Source organism: Nematostella vectensis, chromosome 9 (genome assembly GCF_932526225.1).
Source record: "Nematostella vectensis chromosome 9, jaNemVect1.1, whole genome shotgun sequence".
NCBI classification, from domain to species: Eukaryota; Metazoa; Cnidaria; class Anthozoa; order Actiniaria; family Edwardsiidae; genus Nematostella; species Nematostella vectensis.
Window position 1 is genome coordinate 5,698,030 of NC_064042.1, and position 17,709 is coordinate 5,715,738.

The 17,709-nt window shown below is 43.6% G+C and overlaps 2 protein-coding genes across 3 annotated transcripts in view; one reads left to right on the forward strand and one right to left on the reverse strand.

Moving 5' to 3' along the window:
- Positions 1-17,709, forward strand: part of LOC5504906 (tetratricopeptide repeat protein 28) — a 93,988-nt gene that overhangs the window by 58,535 nt on the left and 17,744 nt on the right. The window contains exon 1 of one of the 2 annotated variants that reach the window (XM_048732045.1): positions 15,307-15,471. The exons of the other annotated variant lie outside the window; for it this stretch is intronic. The gene's annotated coding sequence lies outside the window, so the exon portion shown is untranslated. Of the gene's footprint in view, positions 1-15,306; positions 15,472-17,709 lie in introns of those variants that run through there. 2 annotated transcript variants of the gene reach the window in all.
- LOC125572145 lies at positions 585-3,222 on the reverse strand. The gene is made up of 2 exons (XM_048732048.1): positions 2,055-3,222; positions 585-1,917 (listed from the first exon to the last, which is right to left on the reverse strand). Exons 1-2 carry the CDS (start codon positions 3,205-3,207, stop codon positions 860-862), a joined length of 2,211 nt encoding a protein of 736 aa, XP_048588005.1. The 5' UTR covers positions 3,208-3,222; the 3' UTR covers positions 585-859.

Here is a 17,709-nt window from a genome sequence, read left to right on the forward strand (position 1 = left end):
TTTAGCATTTTTGTCAATTTACCGCCAACTTATGCCGGGAGTTGATGATGCGTTTTGTTTAGTCATGAGTCAACGGGAATTGGCCCCTCCCCAATTGTGGGCGGGTCCATATTGTTTTCAAGATATTCGTGAATCGTAAATCGAGCACCTATGCCCGTTCCGTATTCATCAACCACCGGTAGAAAGTTGGTTTTGACTTCGGGAGCAGGTAACTCTAGGTATCGTCTAGGTCTAGTGAAATTCTGGTATAGCCAGAATTGGTATTAAGGAAGCAAGTGCAAAAACGATTGGAATGTTGTCAATCATTGTGGTCACGCATGAAGATTGTCATGCGCACTTGTTCGGCAAGCATGAAGTGCGTTACCTCCGAAGTCAACAATAATCGTATAATCATTATGTAGGTCACGGCAAGTCTAAGGGTAACCCACTGGTATTGCTGTGTTGGAATGTCTTCCTTCGAACACCCATTGGCCGAGAACCTTTATCCAAACGAAACTAAATGTTTTTCGGGGTGTCATTAATGTCGCTTTACGCGTGAAAAGGAAATGCCCGCTTTGCAACGCAATGAATACACTAGGCACGACTATGGCAGAATATGGGGGGAGACAGACCGATCGAAAGCGAGTTAGCGTGACGTGACGACTAGCGCGTGACGTAGCAACTGTAGTGTAAGCATATGACCTTTAGGCCTCACTCATCTCCCCTACACTCCGCGTGAAGGATCGGACGAGAGTATTGGCTGGTCCACAAACGCACAAGCACACCTTATAGCAAACAAACCCCGCTTGGGGAAGTCGTCAGACAGAACTAACCGCCACAAGATGCAGAATGCATCCCCCAAGCGCAATAACAACAATGCTTAAGTCAGAGTGACAGGCTGGACTATCACCATTTTTGGTGCAGCAGTTAATAAAATGTTTTGTGGTGTACGTACGTAAAGCTGGTAGCAATCAGCGGACCAACGACCAAGCACTTTGATAAGCCAGTCGGGCAGGCCTGCAGCGGCAGCGCAGCTTGCCGCCCCAATTCTAAATGAGTGCCCCTTTAAACTGCTATGAGGAAGGCCGCAAGCGCGTGCTGCGTCTCTAAGAATGCTAGAGACCAATGACCGAGTTAGGTATTTACCGGAACGAAACCGAAAAAGTGGTCCTGTTGTGTACCCACAGATGCGAACAAACTCTTGCATGGCGGACACGGCGCATAGGTCGCAACCGGAGCGTGCGATTGTCAAAACGGTGCCTTGCCTGAAAGGGTCGGTTTTTGATGCCTTAATGGCGACTTTCATGTAAAGCGGTGCTAAAGGGTTAGGGTGGAAATTTATGTCGACTGGAGATAAGTTATAAACTATGTCAAAGTTGCGTACGCCCGGGCAAGTAAACTCACTACAACGTAAAAAACCAAAAAAGGCAAGTGTGAATGCCGCCCAAATCATATGGAAATCATGTGCGCTTAGCCAGCTAAGCAAAACCGGACGAATGGCTTTTAAGAGCTGTGGAGTTACGGGTTGACGAGCTGTTTTGTGCTGACCCTGCACCCGTAAAATGCCCCGCAAAACCTTGTTTAAAATTAGGCGACCCTGTATAGGGTCCTGGAATCCGTTTTCGATGTGCATGTTGCGAACGGCCGCCAAGTATGTGCGAATAGTACCGTGCTTTACTCTACGCGCGAGAAAGGTAACAAAATAGATAAGAGTACTCTCACTAGCTGGGAGAATGTCCCCGTGGCTGTCAAAAAGCCTATTCATGAGGCAGAAGTCAATGAACTGTTTCTCGCCTGCGTGATAAGTGCGCTTGGTGTTGATAGCAAGGGCCTTATCAGCGTAGTGTTTCACCTCGCGCGTTAGAGGGTCATTAGCGAAGGCGGGATGACACAAGGGGTCTGGTCCGCGGCCGGTGCGAGCTCTCTGAATCGTGCCATCTGAAACCGAGAAAGTGCATCAGAAATGCCGTTGGAATGACCTGGTACGAAGCGACAACGTACAACAAAATTGTGAGCCATGGAAATGCCTACTAAGTGACGCATAAGTGACATAATTTTGGGCGCTTTTGAGTGACCTGTGTTGACAATGTGAACGACTGATTGATTGTCACACCAGAACTGAATTCGCTTGCCCGAGAACTCGGAGCGCCATAGGGAGCAGGCTACTACTATAGGAAATAATTCTTGCCATTCGATACTAATGCCTGTCTTTTTGGATATGGCGAGGTGAGGCGGCCATCGGCCTTGGAACCAGCGCCCAGAGAAGTAACCGCCGAAACCGATACTACCGCTAGCGTCGGAATAGAGTTCCATATCCGGGCTGGTACGGATTGCTTCTTCGAGGAAGAAAGCTTTGCCGTTCCAGTTCTCCGTAAACTGCTGCCAAATTGCTAAATCCTGAAAGAAACCGTGGCTCAATTTGACGTGATGAAATCGGTGATTTACCCGACGCGTGAGATCTATGATGCGCTGAAGGAAAGTTCTACCCGGAACAACAACGCGGCAGGCGAATTGCAAAGTGCCGATTAAGGATTGAAGCTCTATGAGGCGAGCGGAACGCTTTCGCTTGAAATCCCGCAAGGATGCTTTAAGACGTTCTAATTTATCGGAAGGTAAGCGCGCCTCCATACGTAGGGTATCGAGCTCGATTCCCATGAATTCAAGTGTTGTACTAGGACCGATTGTTTTGGAAGCCACAACAGGGGCCCCCACTGAGATAAAGAATTTAAGCAGTCTTGTGAAACTCTCTAAACAACCTAGTTTAGATGACTCCGCTACGAAGAAGTCATCCAATATGTGAATAACATTACGAACGTTGTAATTATGTTTAAGAACCCACTCTAGCGCTTCGGAGAGTTGATTAAATAAAAACGGCGCCGAGCGTAAACCAAAAGGCAAATATAAATCCACATAATAACGAGACTCCCAACGGACCCCCAGTAAATTCCAGTCGTTCGGGTGTATTAGGATTAGACGAAACGCCGATTTGAGGTCGGTTTTTGCCATAAAGGCACCTTTGCCGAGTGAGGTGAGAATGCTAATAGCGTCGTCCACTCTAACGTACTGGAGTGAGTAAGGGTCTTTAGGAATTCCATCGTTAATGCTATCTCCCTCGGGGAAAGATAAATGATAAATAGTGCGCCAGTCGGCCGAATGTTTTTTGGGCACTACTCCAACTGGGTGGCATTGAAAGTTAGGTAATGGGGGCGCGGAGAACGGGCCTGCCATACGACCTAAGTTAACCTCTTTTTCTATGTTTTTTGAAATTATCTCAGGGTGCACCCGAGCTGAAATCAGATTAGGTTAAACACGAGACTTTTGGGTGCCATCAAAACCAATGCGGGCACCGAAACGTAACGAATTAAGTAGGGAAGTCACGAATTCCCGATCTGAATGGGAAGATAGTTCCTGCTCTAGAAGATCTATTTTAATCGGTGTACTTATCGTTGCCTTTCTTTTACTGTGCAGCTGGGCGACCCGGAGCTTGGCTTCTGTTGCCTTGGCGCTGGCCTGCGGAGATTCCGGCGCGACACTGGTGAGCGGAATGGGAGTCGGCGCATTTTTGGCAAACGTGAGGGTAGATGCAGGCTTGACGGGAACAGCCGGTGACTCGGTTGAAGTCGAAGCACACGTTGTTACGAGGAATGCGCGGTGAGCGGTGTGTGGCGAGGCGGTGTTGACCAGAAGGGCAGTCTTCGGAGCGATGGAAGGGGCCCGAGTAATCTTGCCCTCTAGTGCCTCGTCCAATGGGCGATCGAGACCCAAGGGAGACGCCGAGCCAGGAGTGGCTTCGCTTGCGACGACTGGTGGTGATGGAGTGTCCTGTTGTGGTGGTCGCCAACTTGCGAGAGCGTCGGACACAGTTTTCCGTATTACCGACAGCTGGGCTTCAGAAAAACCGGTCGGATCCGTCGGATGACTGGTGGGCGCTTGGCGCCCCCTTTTGTCACTCGGGGCTGAAGGTGAAGCCTCCTCACCGCCTCGAGTGGCTTGCCGGAGGCGATCTATTTGTTGCTGCCGTGTTCCACCAGAGGGCAGGTTGAGGGCTTGTAGTCGCAGACTAAGCACCTCGGTAGAGAGGCGAGAGAACTCATCTCCTCCAGACAAACGCGAACGTTTAGGCATATTCAAATGTTTCTTTACAGTACCCGTAGCTTATGAAGCGAAAGAGCGAATGACTTTACTTTAGGTGTGGCGCTTTATATAGGTAGATAGCGACCAATAAGAATTAAGAACGTGTATAGTAAGGTATCTCACGTGAAACATATTGAGTAATACCTGTGCTATCGTAGCATGATACGTGTACTCGTACGATATCATTTACGAGTGACCTTTGAGCCTGGCTCCGGCTCCATTAACTGAAATTACCGTCCCTAGTGGTGACGGTAATTTTGGAGTAAAGGCTTGCCGTCATTAGAAAGCATACAAAAGGGATGCGGTACGATACCCCATCTTCATCTTAAAATTACTTTGGTAAAGTAACGTTTGTAACATCGACCAAGTAAACCCGGTACCGTCCCCACATGTCGTCTCTGTCGTTTGTGATCTGCGGGGGGGGGGGGAGGGGGGGCGGGGTTAGGGCTTTAACCCCCCCCATTCCCCCCTTGGGCTGTCTTTTTCCACCATTTTCATTGTATCTTTTCATTCCAAAATGGTTACGAATGTAAAATAATAATGATGGGTCACCCCCCCCCCCCCCTTGGCAAAAAGCTAGATCCGCCCCTGGTTATCAACTTAAAATATCAAGTCATTTTTTAATGACTTTAAAAAATTTTAAATGACTTTAAAAAGCGCGAGAAAGCAACCATTTCCGTAGATTAAGTACCATAAACTCACTAAGGGAAAGTTCATTTATTTTAGGGGGGGTGGGGTGTGAGAAGTTCGATAAAAGTAAGGGTTAAAATTAATTGCCTCCCCCCTTCAGGAGGAACAGCATTTTCCAAGATGCGACTAAATCCAGATTGTCAACCTGATAAAGGTTGATGCTATAGATAATACACAAACAAAATGGCTTGTCGATCTTCTCCATGCACGAAAACCGCAGCACGACAGATATGAGCGGGGATGTTAGTGACGAAGATGAGCGCTTGTAGCATTAAAACATTTTGTTGATATTTTCAAGCATTTTATAAAGATTATCTAGCGGAAACCATGAAAAAATTGTATAGAGTTTATATACAGGTTTGCATTGCATACATAAAGCGTGGCTTGATACGTATCCTGGACTCATGAATTGTGGATGCCAAATATTAAACTGCCCCGAAACCGAGACTTGTTGAACCAAAAAGTCTGATTTGAAACTTGGGCAAATTATATAGAAAGGACAACACCCAAGGAATCAGTGCCCCCCCTTTTCAAAATCAATAATTTTTTCGAAGCCCTCCCCCCCTTTAGACTTTGAAATTTCTCAAGCCCTCCCTTTCCCCACGGTATCCCCCACGCACCCCCCTTCGGGATAATAAATGAACTTTCCCTAAGTACCATAAACTCACTACAGCTCGACATCGTTTTTGGGTATCATTTTTATCGCATTGAAAGTTATTCATGATAGGAGGGCTCTAGGAAGGAGGGCTCTGGGAAGGAGGGCTTTGATTTTTTTGTTGAAAATATGCGGCTCTCCCCTTAGACACACGAAAAACAAATATAGTACCCTCCCCAGCCATAGGATAAAACATGGCTCTCCCCTCATACAAACAACCTTAACACAAATGTGTGTGTACGCTCGTGTGAACATGAAATTCATGGAAAGTGCACTTGTTAACGTCATTTGTACGGACCCTCCAAGTACGGCAAATCTGCCCTGACCTAGTCCTTTTAGGCGCGTCTCCTGTCTGTCACCCTTATATCAGTCACTCTCCGAATTATCAAGTTCTCCATCACTATCTGACCTATCATATCGCTACGTTTCCTCCTCTGAATCGCCACTTTCTGGCCCTAGCGTTCGCTACAGTCCTCCGTGCAAAGGTGATGGCATCGACTTGATCGCCCTCCAACATCCTCTTCTAGCAGTTGAGCTTCTCCTTCTCTATGTATAGACTAAGGGTCGACATCTTTAGCTTCTTGGGTTTCCCATCTCTTTTTGGGTGTACCCAATCATAGTTGTCATACTTTTTCAAACTTTTTTTGTCGCTCAGCCTCCTCCTTGGCTTCCTCTTTCTTTTCTTCAACACATACAAGCGGATTGGCTGAAGGGGGGTGCGCATTCATAGGTATCTGTAATGATCCGAGCTTTGTAGAAGATGAAGGATAGTGTAGGATGGATAGCGGAATAACGTACTCCAAGGGTAGTGGTTGAATAGTATTTATTGATGGTCGAGCTAAAGCTTATACGTGATTACAAATGGGTGCGGTTATCTAGTATTGATTACAATGTCAATCAAATAATACAATAGGCTATTATTATTACAGTATCATATGGAAAAAGCGTAGTATTTGAAGATTCTTTAATAAGAAATGACCCACGTATAGGCCGCAAGGGGGTGGGGGGGGGGGGGTGAGAGCACCCTGCGGATCCCCCTGTGTACGCGCCTGTCATGGGCCTTTGAAAGGAAAAAAGTCACCTGACTCTCATTTAAATGCCTCATCAAAGTCAACGGAGGAAATTCGACCATATTGTAATAAATCCTACTCCATGTCCCTTCTATAGCATTTATCTGACGATGACTTTTAGAATGATGCTAAGAAATTATACATGTTAATTGCACGGCCAGTTAATGGTTGACTCGTAAAGTGACACAACTATAGGAGACAGTACTGTGCAGATTAATGAGTTCCATGCTGAGGTTTATGTGATGGAGCAAAGAACTATTCCACACGAAATATTTGTTGAAAAAAATAGGACCCTCCCCCTAGAGATGTGAAAAAAATAGAACCCTCCCCCTAGAGATGTGAAAAAAATAGAACCCTCCCCCTAGAGATGTGAAAAAAATAGGACCCTCCCCCTAGAGATGTAAAAAAATAGGACCCCTCCCCCTAGAGATGTGAAAAAAATAGGACCCTCCCCCTAGAGATGTGAAAAAAATAGGACCCTCCCCCTAGAAATGTGAAAAAAATAGAACCCTCCCCCTAGAGATGTGAAAAAAAATAGAACCCTCCCCCTAGAGATGTGAAAAACATAGAACCCTCCACCTAGAGATGAGAAAAAAATAGAACCCTCCCCCTAGAGATGTAAAAAAAATAGAACCCTCCCCCTAGAGATGTGAAAAAAAAATAGAACCCTCCCCCTAGAGATGTGAAAAAAATAGAACCCTCCCCCTAGAGATGTGAAAAAATAGAACCCTTCCCCTAGAGATGTGAAAAAAATAAGACCCTCCCCCTAGAGATGTGAAAAAAATAGAACCCTCCCCCTAGAGATGTGAAAAAAATAGAACCCTCCCCCTACAGATGTGAAAAAAATAGAACCCTCCCCCTAGAGATGTGAAAAAAATAGAACCCTTCCCCTAGAGATGTGAAAAAATAGGACCCTCCCCCTAGAGATGTGAAAAAATTAGGACCCTTCCCCGAGAGATGTGAAAAAAATAGAACCCTTCCCCTAGAGATGTGAAAAAAATAGAACCCTCCCCCTAGAGATGTGAAAAAAATAGAACCCTCCCCCTAGAGATGTGAAAAAATAGAACCCTCCCCCTAGAGATGTGAAAAAAATAGAACCCTCCCCCTAGAGATGTGAAAAAAATAGAACCCTCCCCCTAGAGATGTGAAAAAAATAGAACCCTCCCCCTAGAGATGTGAACAAAAAATAGAACCCTCCCCCTAGAGATGTGAAAAACATAGAACCCTCCACCTAGAGATGAGAAAAAAATAGAACCCTCCCCCTAGAGATGTGAAAAAAATAGAACCCTCCCCCTAGAGATGTGAAAAAAAAAAATAGAACCCTCCCCCTAGAGATGTGAAAAAAATAGAATCCTCCCCCTAGAGATGTGAAAAAATAGGACCCTTCCCCTAGAGTTGTGAAAAAAATAGAAACCTTCCCCTAGAAATGTGAAAAAATAGGACCCTCCCCCTAGAGATGTGAAAAAATTAGGACCCTTCCCCTAGAGATGTGAAAAAAATAGAACCCTTCCCCTAGAGATGTGAAAAAAATAGAACCCTCCCCCTAGAGATGTGAAAAAAATAGAACCCTCCCCCTAGAGATGTGAAAAAATAGAACCCTCCCCCTAGAGATGTGAAAAAAATAGAACCCTCCCCCTAGAGATGTGAAAAAAATAGAACCCTGCCCCTAGAGATGTGAAAAAAATAGAACCCTCCCCCTAGAGATGTGAAAAAAAATAGAACCCTCCCCCTAGAGATGTGAAAAAATAGAACCCTCCCCCTAGAGATGTGAAAAAAATAGAACCCTCCCCCTAGAGATGTGAAGAAAATAGAACCCTTCCCCTAGAGACTTAGGACCCTTCCTTTAGACATGCGGAAAAAAATAAGATCCTCCCCCCCAAAAAATCAGAGCCCCCCTCCCGAAAATCCCTGCCGATGTCAAGTGACAAAACACATGCGCAACGTAAATAATCGAATAAACGACCGGGGCGTCGATTGTCCGAGGGGGGCGTTCAATAGGTAGGAGGCGTTTATTAGAGAGGGGCGTACTTTACAAACTATGAAAATATAACAAACCCAAGTGCTTTGGGGTTCTAGTCCCAGTCATCAGGATCACGTTAAATTATAACCTTCGTAGCAAGCGTTTCTTTACATTTAGCAAGTGTCACCCAGAAGAAACCAAGCTCAGATTAAGCGAAAGGGCAATTGAATTTGAATTTATATCACCGGAATTCCTATGTCGTTTGTTTTTAGGCTGAGGGGGAGGGTAGGGAGGGGAGGCGTTTGTTAGAGAGGGGCGTTCATTACAAATTTGTAAGCCTAGGGGAGGGGGGGGGCGTTCATTAGATAGGAGGCGTTCTTATGATAGGGGGCATTTATTAGATAATTCACGGTATCCTTATCTCCAGGCCCCCCCTTCCCCACCAGCACAGAAAGAGCCCACAACTCTACCTCCCCCTTCCTGCCCCCAGGACCACTGGTACGTCTGTCAATTCGCGATAACAGATAAAACACACATATTGAGTTGCAGTAAAAGCCGAGGAATTGTATTGTTTTTATAGATTCTCGTAACAAGCACAGTGGAATTTACAGCTTTTTTTTACAGAAGAATAAATAAATCAATTAAACGTTTTTCTTCTACATCATCAACATATTATTAAAAAAAAGCTTGTACATCTTGTACATCCTAAATACACTGATTGAAACTGCTTCATTTTAACCTTTGTGCATAATGATAAATTCTATTGGCCTTCTGTCAAATGATACAAAGTGATCACTTGTATACCGTCTGTTCGATAACACCCAAGGCCACCAAGGCTGTGTCTTCGCAGATGTGAGCCGCCATATATCCGAGATATAGGAAGAAAAAAAGGGTATTAGTATATAATCAAATATATAAACGAATTGACTGTTGAATGGCAGAAAAATTGGGATAGCTATTTAAAATGATGATGTTGGAAGAAGTGACACTTGTCAGATCCACCAAAGAGGGAAACAAATTTCGCTCTTCTTTCCCACAGGATTCCCAAAAAGCAAATAAAGATGTTTGCGGAGGCGGCTACGAAAAATGCTGTGTCTAGTAATAAAGTGTTGTTGTAACACCAAGGAAGCATCTTTTGGATTGTGGTCGAATACACAAGTTGTTCCAGCAATGTTGCACCGATGTTGTCCCGTGGAAACACCGCCAACATTGCTGAAAAACACACACAACATTACTGAGCACAGCAATTCTGTGCTTAATGTGCACCATGTTGGGTAATGTTGCGAAGATCGACAACATTTCCATCTTGTTCTGCAATGGCTGAAGTTAATATATCTATAAACACACAAACAGTATTCATAAAGTATTGTTTGAATCCGCGACTGTTATTTGTTGAAGGTTATTGTTGTTATGGTAAACAAATATAACTCCTCAACTTTAATCACAAAAATTATCGACTAGTTGCAAGATACCAAATAAAAAGTTCAACCTTGATCAGTAACTATTGCGTAGTTATTGTGATTTAGTATAACGAGTCTCTCATGAAGCAAAAGTAAAGACTCACACGAGAAATGACAATCAAACCAAAAGTGCTATCTGTCGTCAATACTTTGCTGTTCCGCTACCACACTTACCTTTGCTCCGTGGATGCGTTATTGGATCGAAGGTTGGCGCAACTACAAATCATCAATAAATAAACAACGTGTTTTGCCATCACCTTGCGTACCCCCCTTTTAGTACGCTAATGCTAACAGAATTCTTTATGAAAAGTGGGGAGGTCAGGCTCATGATTATGAGAGATTTGTACTTGCCTTCTGGTAAAAAGCAAGTTTCTCTAAATAGTGAGTTGTCAGCTGATATCTGAAAGACGCAAGCGTAGTGCAAGATTTCATAAGTGAAGGAAGACTATTCCAAAGTTTGACAATTCTAAAGAAATACAAATTCCTGTAATAATTTTGGTTGTGAGTGGAAAAAAGGCGGTAATTGTTAGGATGGTAATTTCGAGTATTGTAACGGGACGTGGCTGGAGAAAGAAGGCTAGCTAAACTAATGCTCACATCACCATTTTTTATGTTAAATAACAGAACTAGATCAGTTATGTCTCTTCGATATTCTAATGGGAGGAGCTTAAGAGTTTTCAGCCTTTCTGTGTATGAGACATCGGCGGGATAGTTCAAAATAAACTTGGATGCTCGACGCTGGATGTTCTCAATCAGAGCTTTGTGCTTGCCTGTCGAAGGCGATCAAATGCAAGAAGCATACTCCAGGTGGGGCCTAACAAGGGTGCAGTCTAGCAGCTGTCTTGTAGTTGGGTCGAGGATGTCAGAACAGACCTGCTTCACTAGTCCAAGCACCCTGTTTGCTTTTGCGCACATAGGCTCGATGTGAGGACCCCAAGACAGATCTTTGGTAATTGTAAGGCCGAGGTCAGTCACCTGCGCTACTGGATCCAGGGTGCGACCGCATAGTTGGTAAGGGTACGGAGGACGCTTGGTGGAACGCTTCTTTGACATGTGCACCACTTTACACTTAGATGCACTAAACTCCATGCCGTGCTTTAGACTCCAGCTGTACAGGGAGTCAAGGTCAGCCTGCAACGAGGTTGAAGAACTTGCAGTGTCTATAGAGCGGTAGAGCTTAGAATCATCAGCATAAAGAGCAATGTTTGAGCCTTGCTGCACGTAGTTAGGCATATCGTTGGCATATACTAGGAACAACAGGGGCCAAAAGATAGATCCTTGTGGGACCCCTGAGGTCGCTGACAGCCAAGAGGAGGACACACCATCGAGGACAAAACGCTGCTGCCTTCCCGTTAGGTAGGACACAAACCATTTCAGCAGAGAACCCGTGACTCCATACTGCTGCAGCTTGGAAATAAGCAGATGATGAGGGACCTTGTCAAAGGCCTTGGAAAGGTCTAGGTGAATGACATCCAGACATCAAGATTTCGTAAGACATCCAGTACTTCAGGGACAGTGAGTTGGATAGAGCCCAGACCCAACACGGGCTCACGGTTGGTAGGCTGGGCGCTAACAAATTCCTCGCTGGCGGATGGGCTGAATATGGAGTGAAAATATCTGTTTAACAGGTTAGCCATGTTCTTGGTATCTGTAACGAAGGCGTGGCCATCGCGAAAATTATTCGGCGAAGGCTTGTTGGAAGTGCATGATTTTACGTATGTCCAGAAACGCTTTGGGTTGTCGGATATAACAGATTTTAGTTTTGCGGCGTGCTCTTTTTTCTTTTTGGAAAGCATTTGTTTCGCAGCGCGTCGAAGCTCATTGTATTTTCTTTCAACAGCCAGCGATCCGGTTTTGTTTGCGGGTAATCGTTCACATTCCTTGGTTTTGATTTCGGAATATGCTCGTTAACAGCGGCAAGAAATAGATCAGTCCAATTAGCGAGTGATGAATCGATGTTATCGCTTTGAGAGAAACACAGGTCCCACGGGATGTTCTTAAGCGACTCATTAAGTCCCGTCCAGTCTGCACGCTTGAAGTTGTACACAACGCGTTTGGTCTTTGTTTTTTTTTTTTAGATATTCAAGTCTAGTTCGAGACTGATCAACTTGTGGTCGGTAGAAATAATGTCATCGAATCCGTGTATGTGTTGAAATTTGGATGGGATACTCGTCAAAATTAAATCGAGAATGTTCCTTTCCCTTGTTGGAAAATCAATAAGCTGCCATAAATAGTTATCCTTTATAATTTTGCAGAAATAGTTTGTGAGGCAATCGCCGGTTTTAGCGGCTCCTGTCGTCCAGTCGATCTGAGAGAGATTGAAGTCGCCAATCACTATTAACTGATCGTATTTCGCTTTAGAAGCTAGGCGCAGAGTTTTCTTGAGTTGTTTTTAGATACTCTAGGTCAGTGTCCTGCGATCGGTAATAAATGATAGCCAGAATCTTGCGTCGTGAGTTAGGACGGAGCTCGCATGCTAAAAGTTCAGCGTCGGTTTCTAAATCACATCGACGGAGGCTCACGATACTGTTTTTGACCGCCAGGAACACTCCTCCTCCTCCTCTACGGGACTGTCTGTTCCATTTGTGGATTGTGTAGTCCGCGGAAATAGGGAGTAATTCGCAGTCCAGATAATTTGGATTCAGCCAAGACTCCACACAGAATATTAAGTCCTTGCCAATGGAAAGTGCTTGGAGTTCACTCCGTTTTTTAGCGACGCTCCTAGAATTCATATACAAGCATTTCACGGTGGTACAGCAATTACTTTTCCCTCTAGAGAACGCCCGTGGGCCAGGATGGGATGCAACATCTCCGCAGAGAAGCAGAAGCCCAACGAGGTAGCAGTTTGGTCTGGTGGAGTCTCGTCTTGGACGAAACAGGGAATGATGTTGATTCCCGAAATCAGGCCTATTAGAAAAACCCACTTTGCAAAATCTCCATATATAGAATGACGTCTCTTTGCCATTGCGGTTTGCAATAGGTGACTGAGCAAAAAGTAGCAAGGATCGTATGGCTAACAAAATGATGACAGAGCTCAGGGAGACGTGACTGGCAGCTATGATGGTAAAGTAGCAAGGATCGTATAGCTAACAAAATGATGACAGAGCTCAGGGAGACGTGACTGGCCGCCATGATGGTCTTCTACTGAACCGTCGACTTCTGGTCTTTGCCTTGTGGACACTCTGCATGTGGGGAGACAAAGAAACAATCTTTTTCCCGCCATGTTACACACGGGAGACACAGAAACAATATTTTTCCCGCCATGTTACACACGAGTACTGGAAGTATATTTTTCGCGTCCAAAGTAAAAGTCCCGGATAATCGCAAGCGAGTCAGATATAGAGGCCTACAAGCATTTGGTCATAGTAAAGCCAAATCAAGTGAAGAGATAGGAGCAACGGTTGACATTCTTTAAGAATGCCAATCACCCACCCCTTTTTTATTGTTTATCATTGAAAATACAGCGGTTTATTCGCAAGGAACCTTTCAAAATAACGATCTACGAATGAAGTCTGATATGTTATTGACGATATTTGATTGAGAATATCTTGGTTACTTGCTTGAATTAGCCGATGGAAATGGATGCTTTGTGTGACTCGCCAATTGAGCGGTAGCGCAAAAGGACGGCGTGATTGGCCTTCTTTAAAGTCTTTTGATCCGGCTTGCGTGACGCTGGGGGGGGGGGGGGGCGCTTTTTGGCTTTCTGACTCACACCAGACACGAATACCAATTTTATCGATAAAATGTGCACCAATCGGGACGTTGCTTAGAAATATTTTTTCACTTTTTGCTGGTACTCTCACGTCTCTATTTTCATGGCACTTCGTTAAAAAACGCAGCAAAGAAAATGGATAGGGAAATGCATTTTCTTCACATAACAATTTGCTTTTGGAAGGCTAAAGGGGGGAGGAGCGGTTAAACCACCTAGCCCCCCCCCCCCCCTAGATCCGCTACTGCAGTGCAAACCAGCCCTCAAGATGACTTATCAAAACTTTACCGTGACGTGCCACTTGAGGTGTGTTTGGCTTGTTGTTGGACAATGGTAAACATTTCTCACAATTATTCACGCTGCAGTATTCTATTAACAGACACTGACGGGGGGGGGGGGGGGGGGGGCGGGGGGGCTTGAATGAGGAAAACAGGGTTCACTAGTGTTAGCTAACCTTCCTTGGCACAGCTTAATGATGGTGATGAGCAGGTGACGAGAGATGAAGACAATCGATGGTGGCGATATGCAGCAGTAACCATTAAACAGTTAAAGCCCAGGTGGCACACACAAATATGTGCATGAAAGCCATGGACATTTTAGATAGGGTTAATTTGTTATTTGCTCACCAAAGTTTAGCAACAAATTGATAAGCTAAGTGAACAATATATGAACTACAAGAGACACTGCATTTTTGATTGTCAGTTAATGTTATTTTACAAATTACAGAAAAACAATACCATATCCCAGCTATATTTTATATGATTAAGCTGGGTCTGTGATATAATCGAGCAAAGAAAATTGCCCCAAAATTAGGGTCAATTAGGGTAAGCTGTAATAACTAAGAAAAAAAGTAGTAACCATAAATCCATACAAAACAAGCACCACTGATCGTATTTGAAACGCAATCGAGAATCGGTCAAACGCTAGCGCAACCCAAGAGAGAATCTGTAAAACGCAAGCACAACACAAATGAGAATCGGTGAAACGCAAGCGCAACACAAGTGAGAATCGGTGAGAAACGCAAGCGCAACACAAATGAGAATCAGTGAAAGACAAGTGAAAATAAGTGAAACGCAAGGACAACACAAGTGAGAATCGGTAAATGCAAGCGCAACACAATTGAGAATCAGTTTATCGCTAGGGCAACCCAAGAAAGAATAGTGAAACGCAAGAGCAACACTAGAGAGAATCAGTGAAACCCAAGCGCAACACAAGTGAGAATCAGTGGATATGCAAGCGCAACACAAATGAGTATCAGTGGAATGCAAGCGCAACACTAGAAAGAATAAGTGAAACCCAAGCGCAACACAAGTGAGAATCAGTGGATATGCAAGCGCAACACAAATGAGTATCAGTGGAATGCAAGCGCAACACTAGAGAGAATAAGTGAAACCCAAGCGCAACACAAGTGAGAATCAGTGGATATGCAAGCGCAACACAAATGAGTATCAGTGAAATGCAAGCGCAACACTAGAGAGAATCAGTGAAACCCAAGCGCAACACTAGAGAATCAGTGAAACGCAAGCGCGAGAAACAGCGAAATGGAAACGCCTTTTTTTCCGAACCGCAATGAAGAAAAAAAATTGCCGTGAAAAAAATGTACCCCATGCATGGTACCATCGCTTTTAAGTCCTATAATGATACTATGAGGTCATCATTTTTGGCAACTGCTGGAGTGTAACAACCTTTCGAAAGTGAAAATCTGCTTCGCTGGCGTAATTACTTGCTTTGAGAACGCTCTCGCTATCATTCTTCATTTCTACTCCCGAAATTTCAAGTCAACAGTGTCTCGATATCGTCTCAGCTTTCTAACGGTGAGTGGAATTGTTTTACAAAGACTAAACACAGTGTTATTTGTGTGGAAGCATAGGAATATATTCGCGACTTGCCATTGAATTCTAAACAAGGTACATTTCCTCGATTTGCCATTGAAATCGTGGATAAAGGCATGATCTATACTGTAGTGTCGGTGAGTAGGAACAAGTTTTCTAGCGAATGAGGCTTACTTTTAGTTCTACTGCGGTATGACTCAGTAAATTTGCGTCATAATGTATTCTAAGGGAATTCGGAGAATTCAGCAACGTGTGCTCATTTTACTATCGCTTCCAAGTCTGCGCCTCTATATCCACTCGGCTTTCTCTCTGCGAAAGTTTTAATACACGCGGTAACGGGATTTGTTTTTTTGCTGTAGAACAACAGTTGCATTCGCTCAACAGAAGAATGTTTTTCTTTACTTGCAGAAATTTTAGACTACCTCAAATATAACCAGCATACACAGGCCAAATTGGAACGAGTTTGAAAGTACAAAGCGAAGAACAGGCGATTCAATAGAAAAGTTTTCCTGCTTCATTTCTTCGTATAATCCCGAATGAGAGCCTGCTAGCAGGTTTAAGGGAGTTGAAATTTCTTCGAGCTAGTAGTTTTCTAAATAAAGTCTTAAAAATTATTTTCTTTGTTCAATTTCGCATCTTCCTTTTTATATCCCTTTAATTCCATATTCAAGTATTTTCAAAGAAAAACCAACCTCGACTCTTATTTTCCTACAATTTCAAAAACTAAAGTAATAATATCTCTTGAATTTGTTTATTAAATACAGCGAGAGGGGGGGGGGGAGATATTGAGGGGGGGTGGCTCTCCGAAAATTTGTAACCGCCAAAAGGGGGGGGGGGGCTCCTAAAAAAAAAGGTCCCCTAAGGGGGGGCTCTGAAATTTTAGGAGCCGTACTTTTCAGCTTTAAAATTAAGGCAAATGACCAATGTATTTTTAAAAAGTATTAAAATACTTTTGTCTTTATAATTACCATAATATAGATACTTCCAGCTTTCAGTATATAACAGTTGAAATTACCTATGCAGTTTACAGGAACAAATGGAAATAAACCTCTAAACAGTGGTAGAGCATGCAAATCCACAAATAGCGTACTTTATAGCTTGAATTTTTAGCTTTGATATTAAGCCAAATGACCAATGTATTTAATACTTTTGTCTTTATAAACCGTAATATAGATAATTCCAGTATATAACAGTTGGATTTACCGATTATTTATTATTAGTTTATTATCAATTAACAGGAACAAATGGAAATAAACCTCTAAACAGTGGTAGAGCATGCAAATCGCCAAATGATACATACAATGTTGTATACATTAGACATTATCCCTTTTTAAACAGAAAAATATTCTCAACAAAAACAAATATATACATGTATATTCCTTTACAGGCGTCCTTAGGGGCGGGTCATGTGACTTTTGAGGGGGGGGGGGGGTGGATTTTGAAAAAAAAATTCCTGCAACAACTGGTTGAGGCAAAAAACCCCTGCAAACCCCACCCTGCACCATTTTACATGATTTTACATGCAAAACAAATATGAAAGTTGTAAAGAAGTCAGAACTAATGATGAACTTGACAGGATTTGACTAGAACATCGACTCGGACAAGGATGACAGCTTTACAGTATTCCTTTTCCACATTTAAAGACTTATTTAAGGTGTCTTGAGTAAAACTATTCCCCCCCCCCCCCCTCCGCCACCGTCAGTGCATTTAATGAACACTCCCTAATTCCTTATTTTTTCTAAGAATTTGTTAAGTTTGTTTTGCTTTTTTTTAGAAATTCGCCCTCTGGTATGCCATAGCAACTCATGATCAGATTATGTTTTAAAAATAAAATAGAATCTTGCTAAAATTACCAGAGATAAAGGTAATGTTTATAATTCGTCATGTCCGAGGTAACTTCATATGCTTTATGTGTGAAAGTTTAAATACTTTTCCCTCCACCGTACTAAAAGGCTTTTGTAACAATGAGTTGGTCACTTTGTCGGAGGGACCTAATACCAGAGTTAAAATAAACCGAAGTGTTACATGAGTACGTGCACCCCCCCCCCCTCCCCCCTGTGTACGCGCCTGCTTTGGGGAAGTCAGATCCAACTTTATGCCATTATTTAAGTGGACTTTTGAAGCACACTAGCATACGCACATTGGCACCAGTCTGGCCAGGACGGGACGCTTGCACAGTCTATTCGTGCAGTTCGGCAACCATGGAAGCTGTTTCGTCCT

Excerpts from the sequence above, each read along its gene's own strand:
- LOC125572145 (XM_048732048.1), bottom strand. The coding sequence starts at position 3,207 with ATGGCAGGCCCGTTCTCCGCGCCCCCATTACCTAACTTTCAATGCCAC. Across the intron at positions 1,918-2,054 it reads CGTTCACATTGTCAACACAG|ATGGCACGATTCAGAGAGCT; the intron begins GTCACTCAAAAG and ends TCTCGGTTTCAG.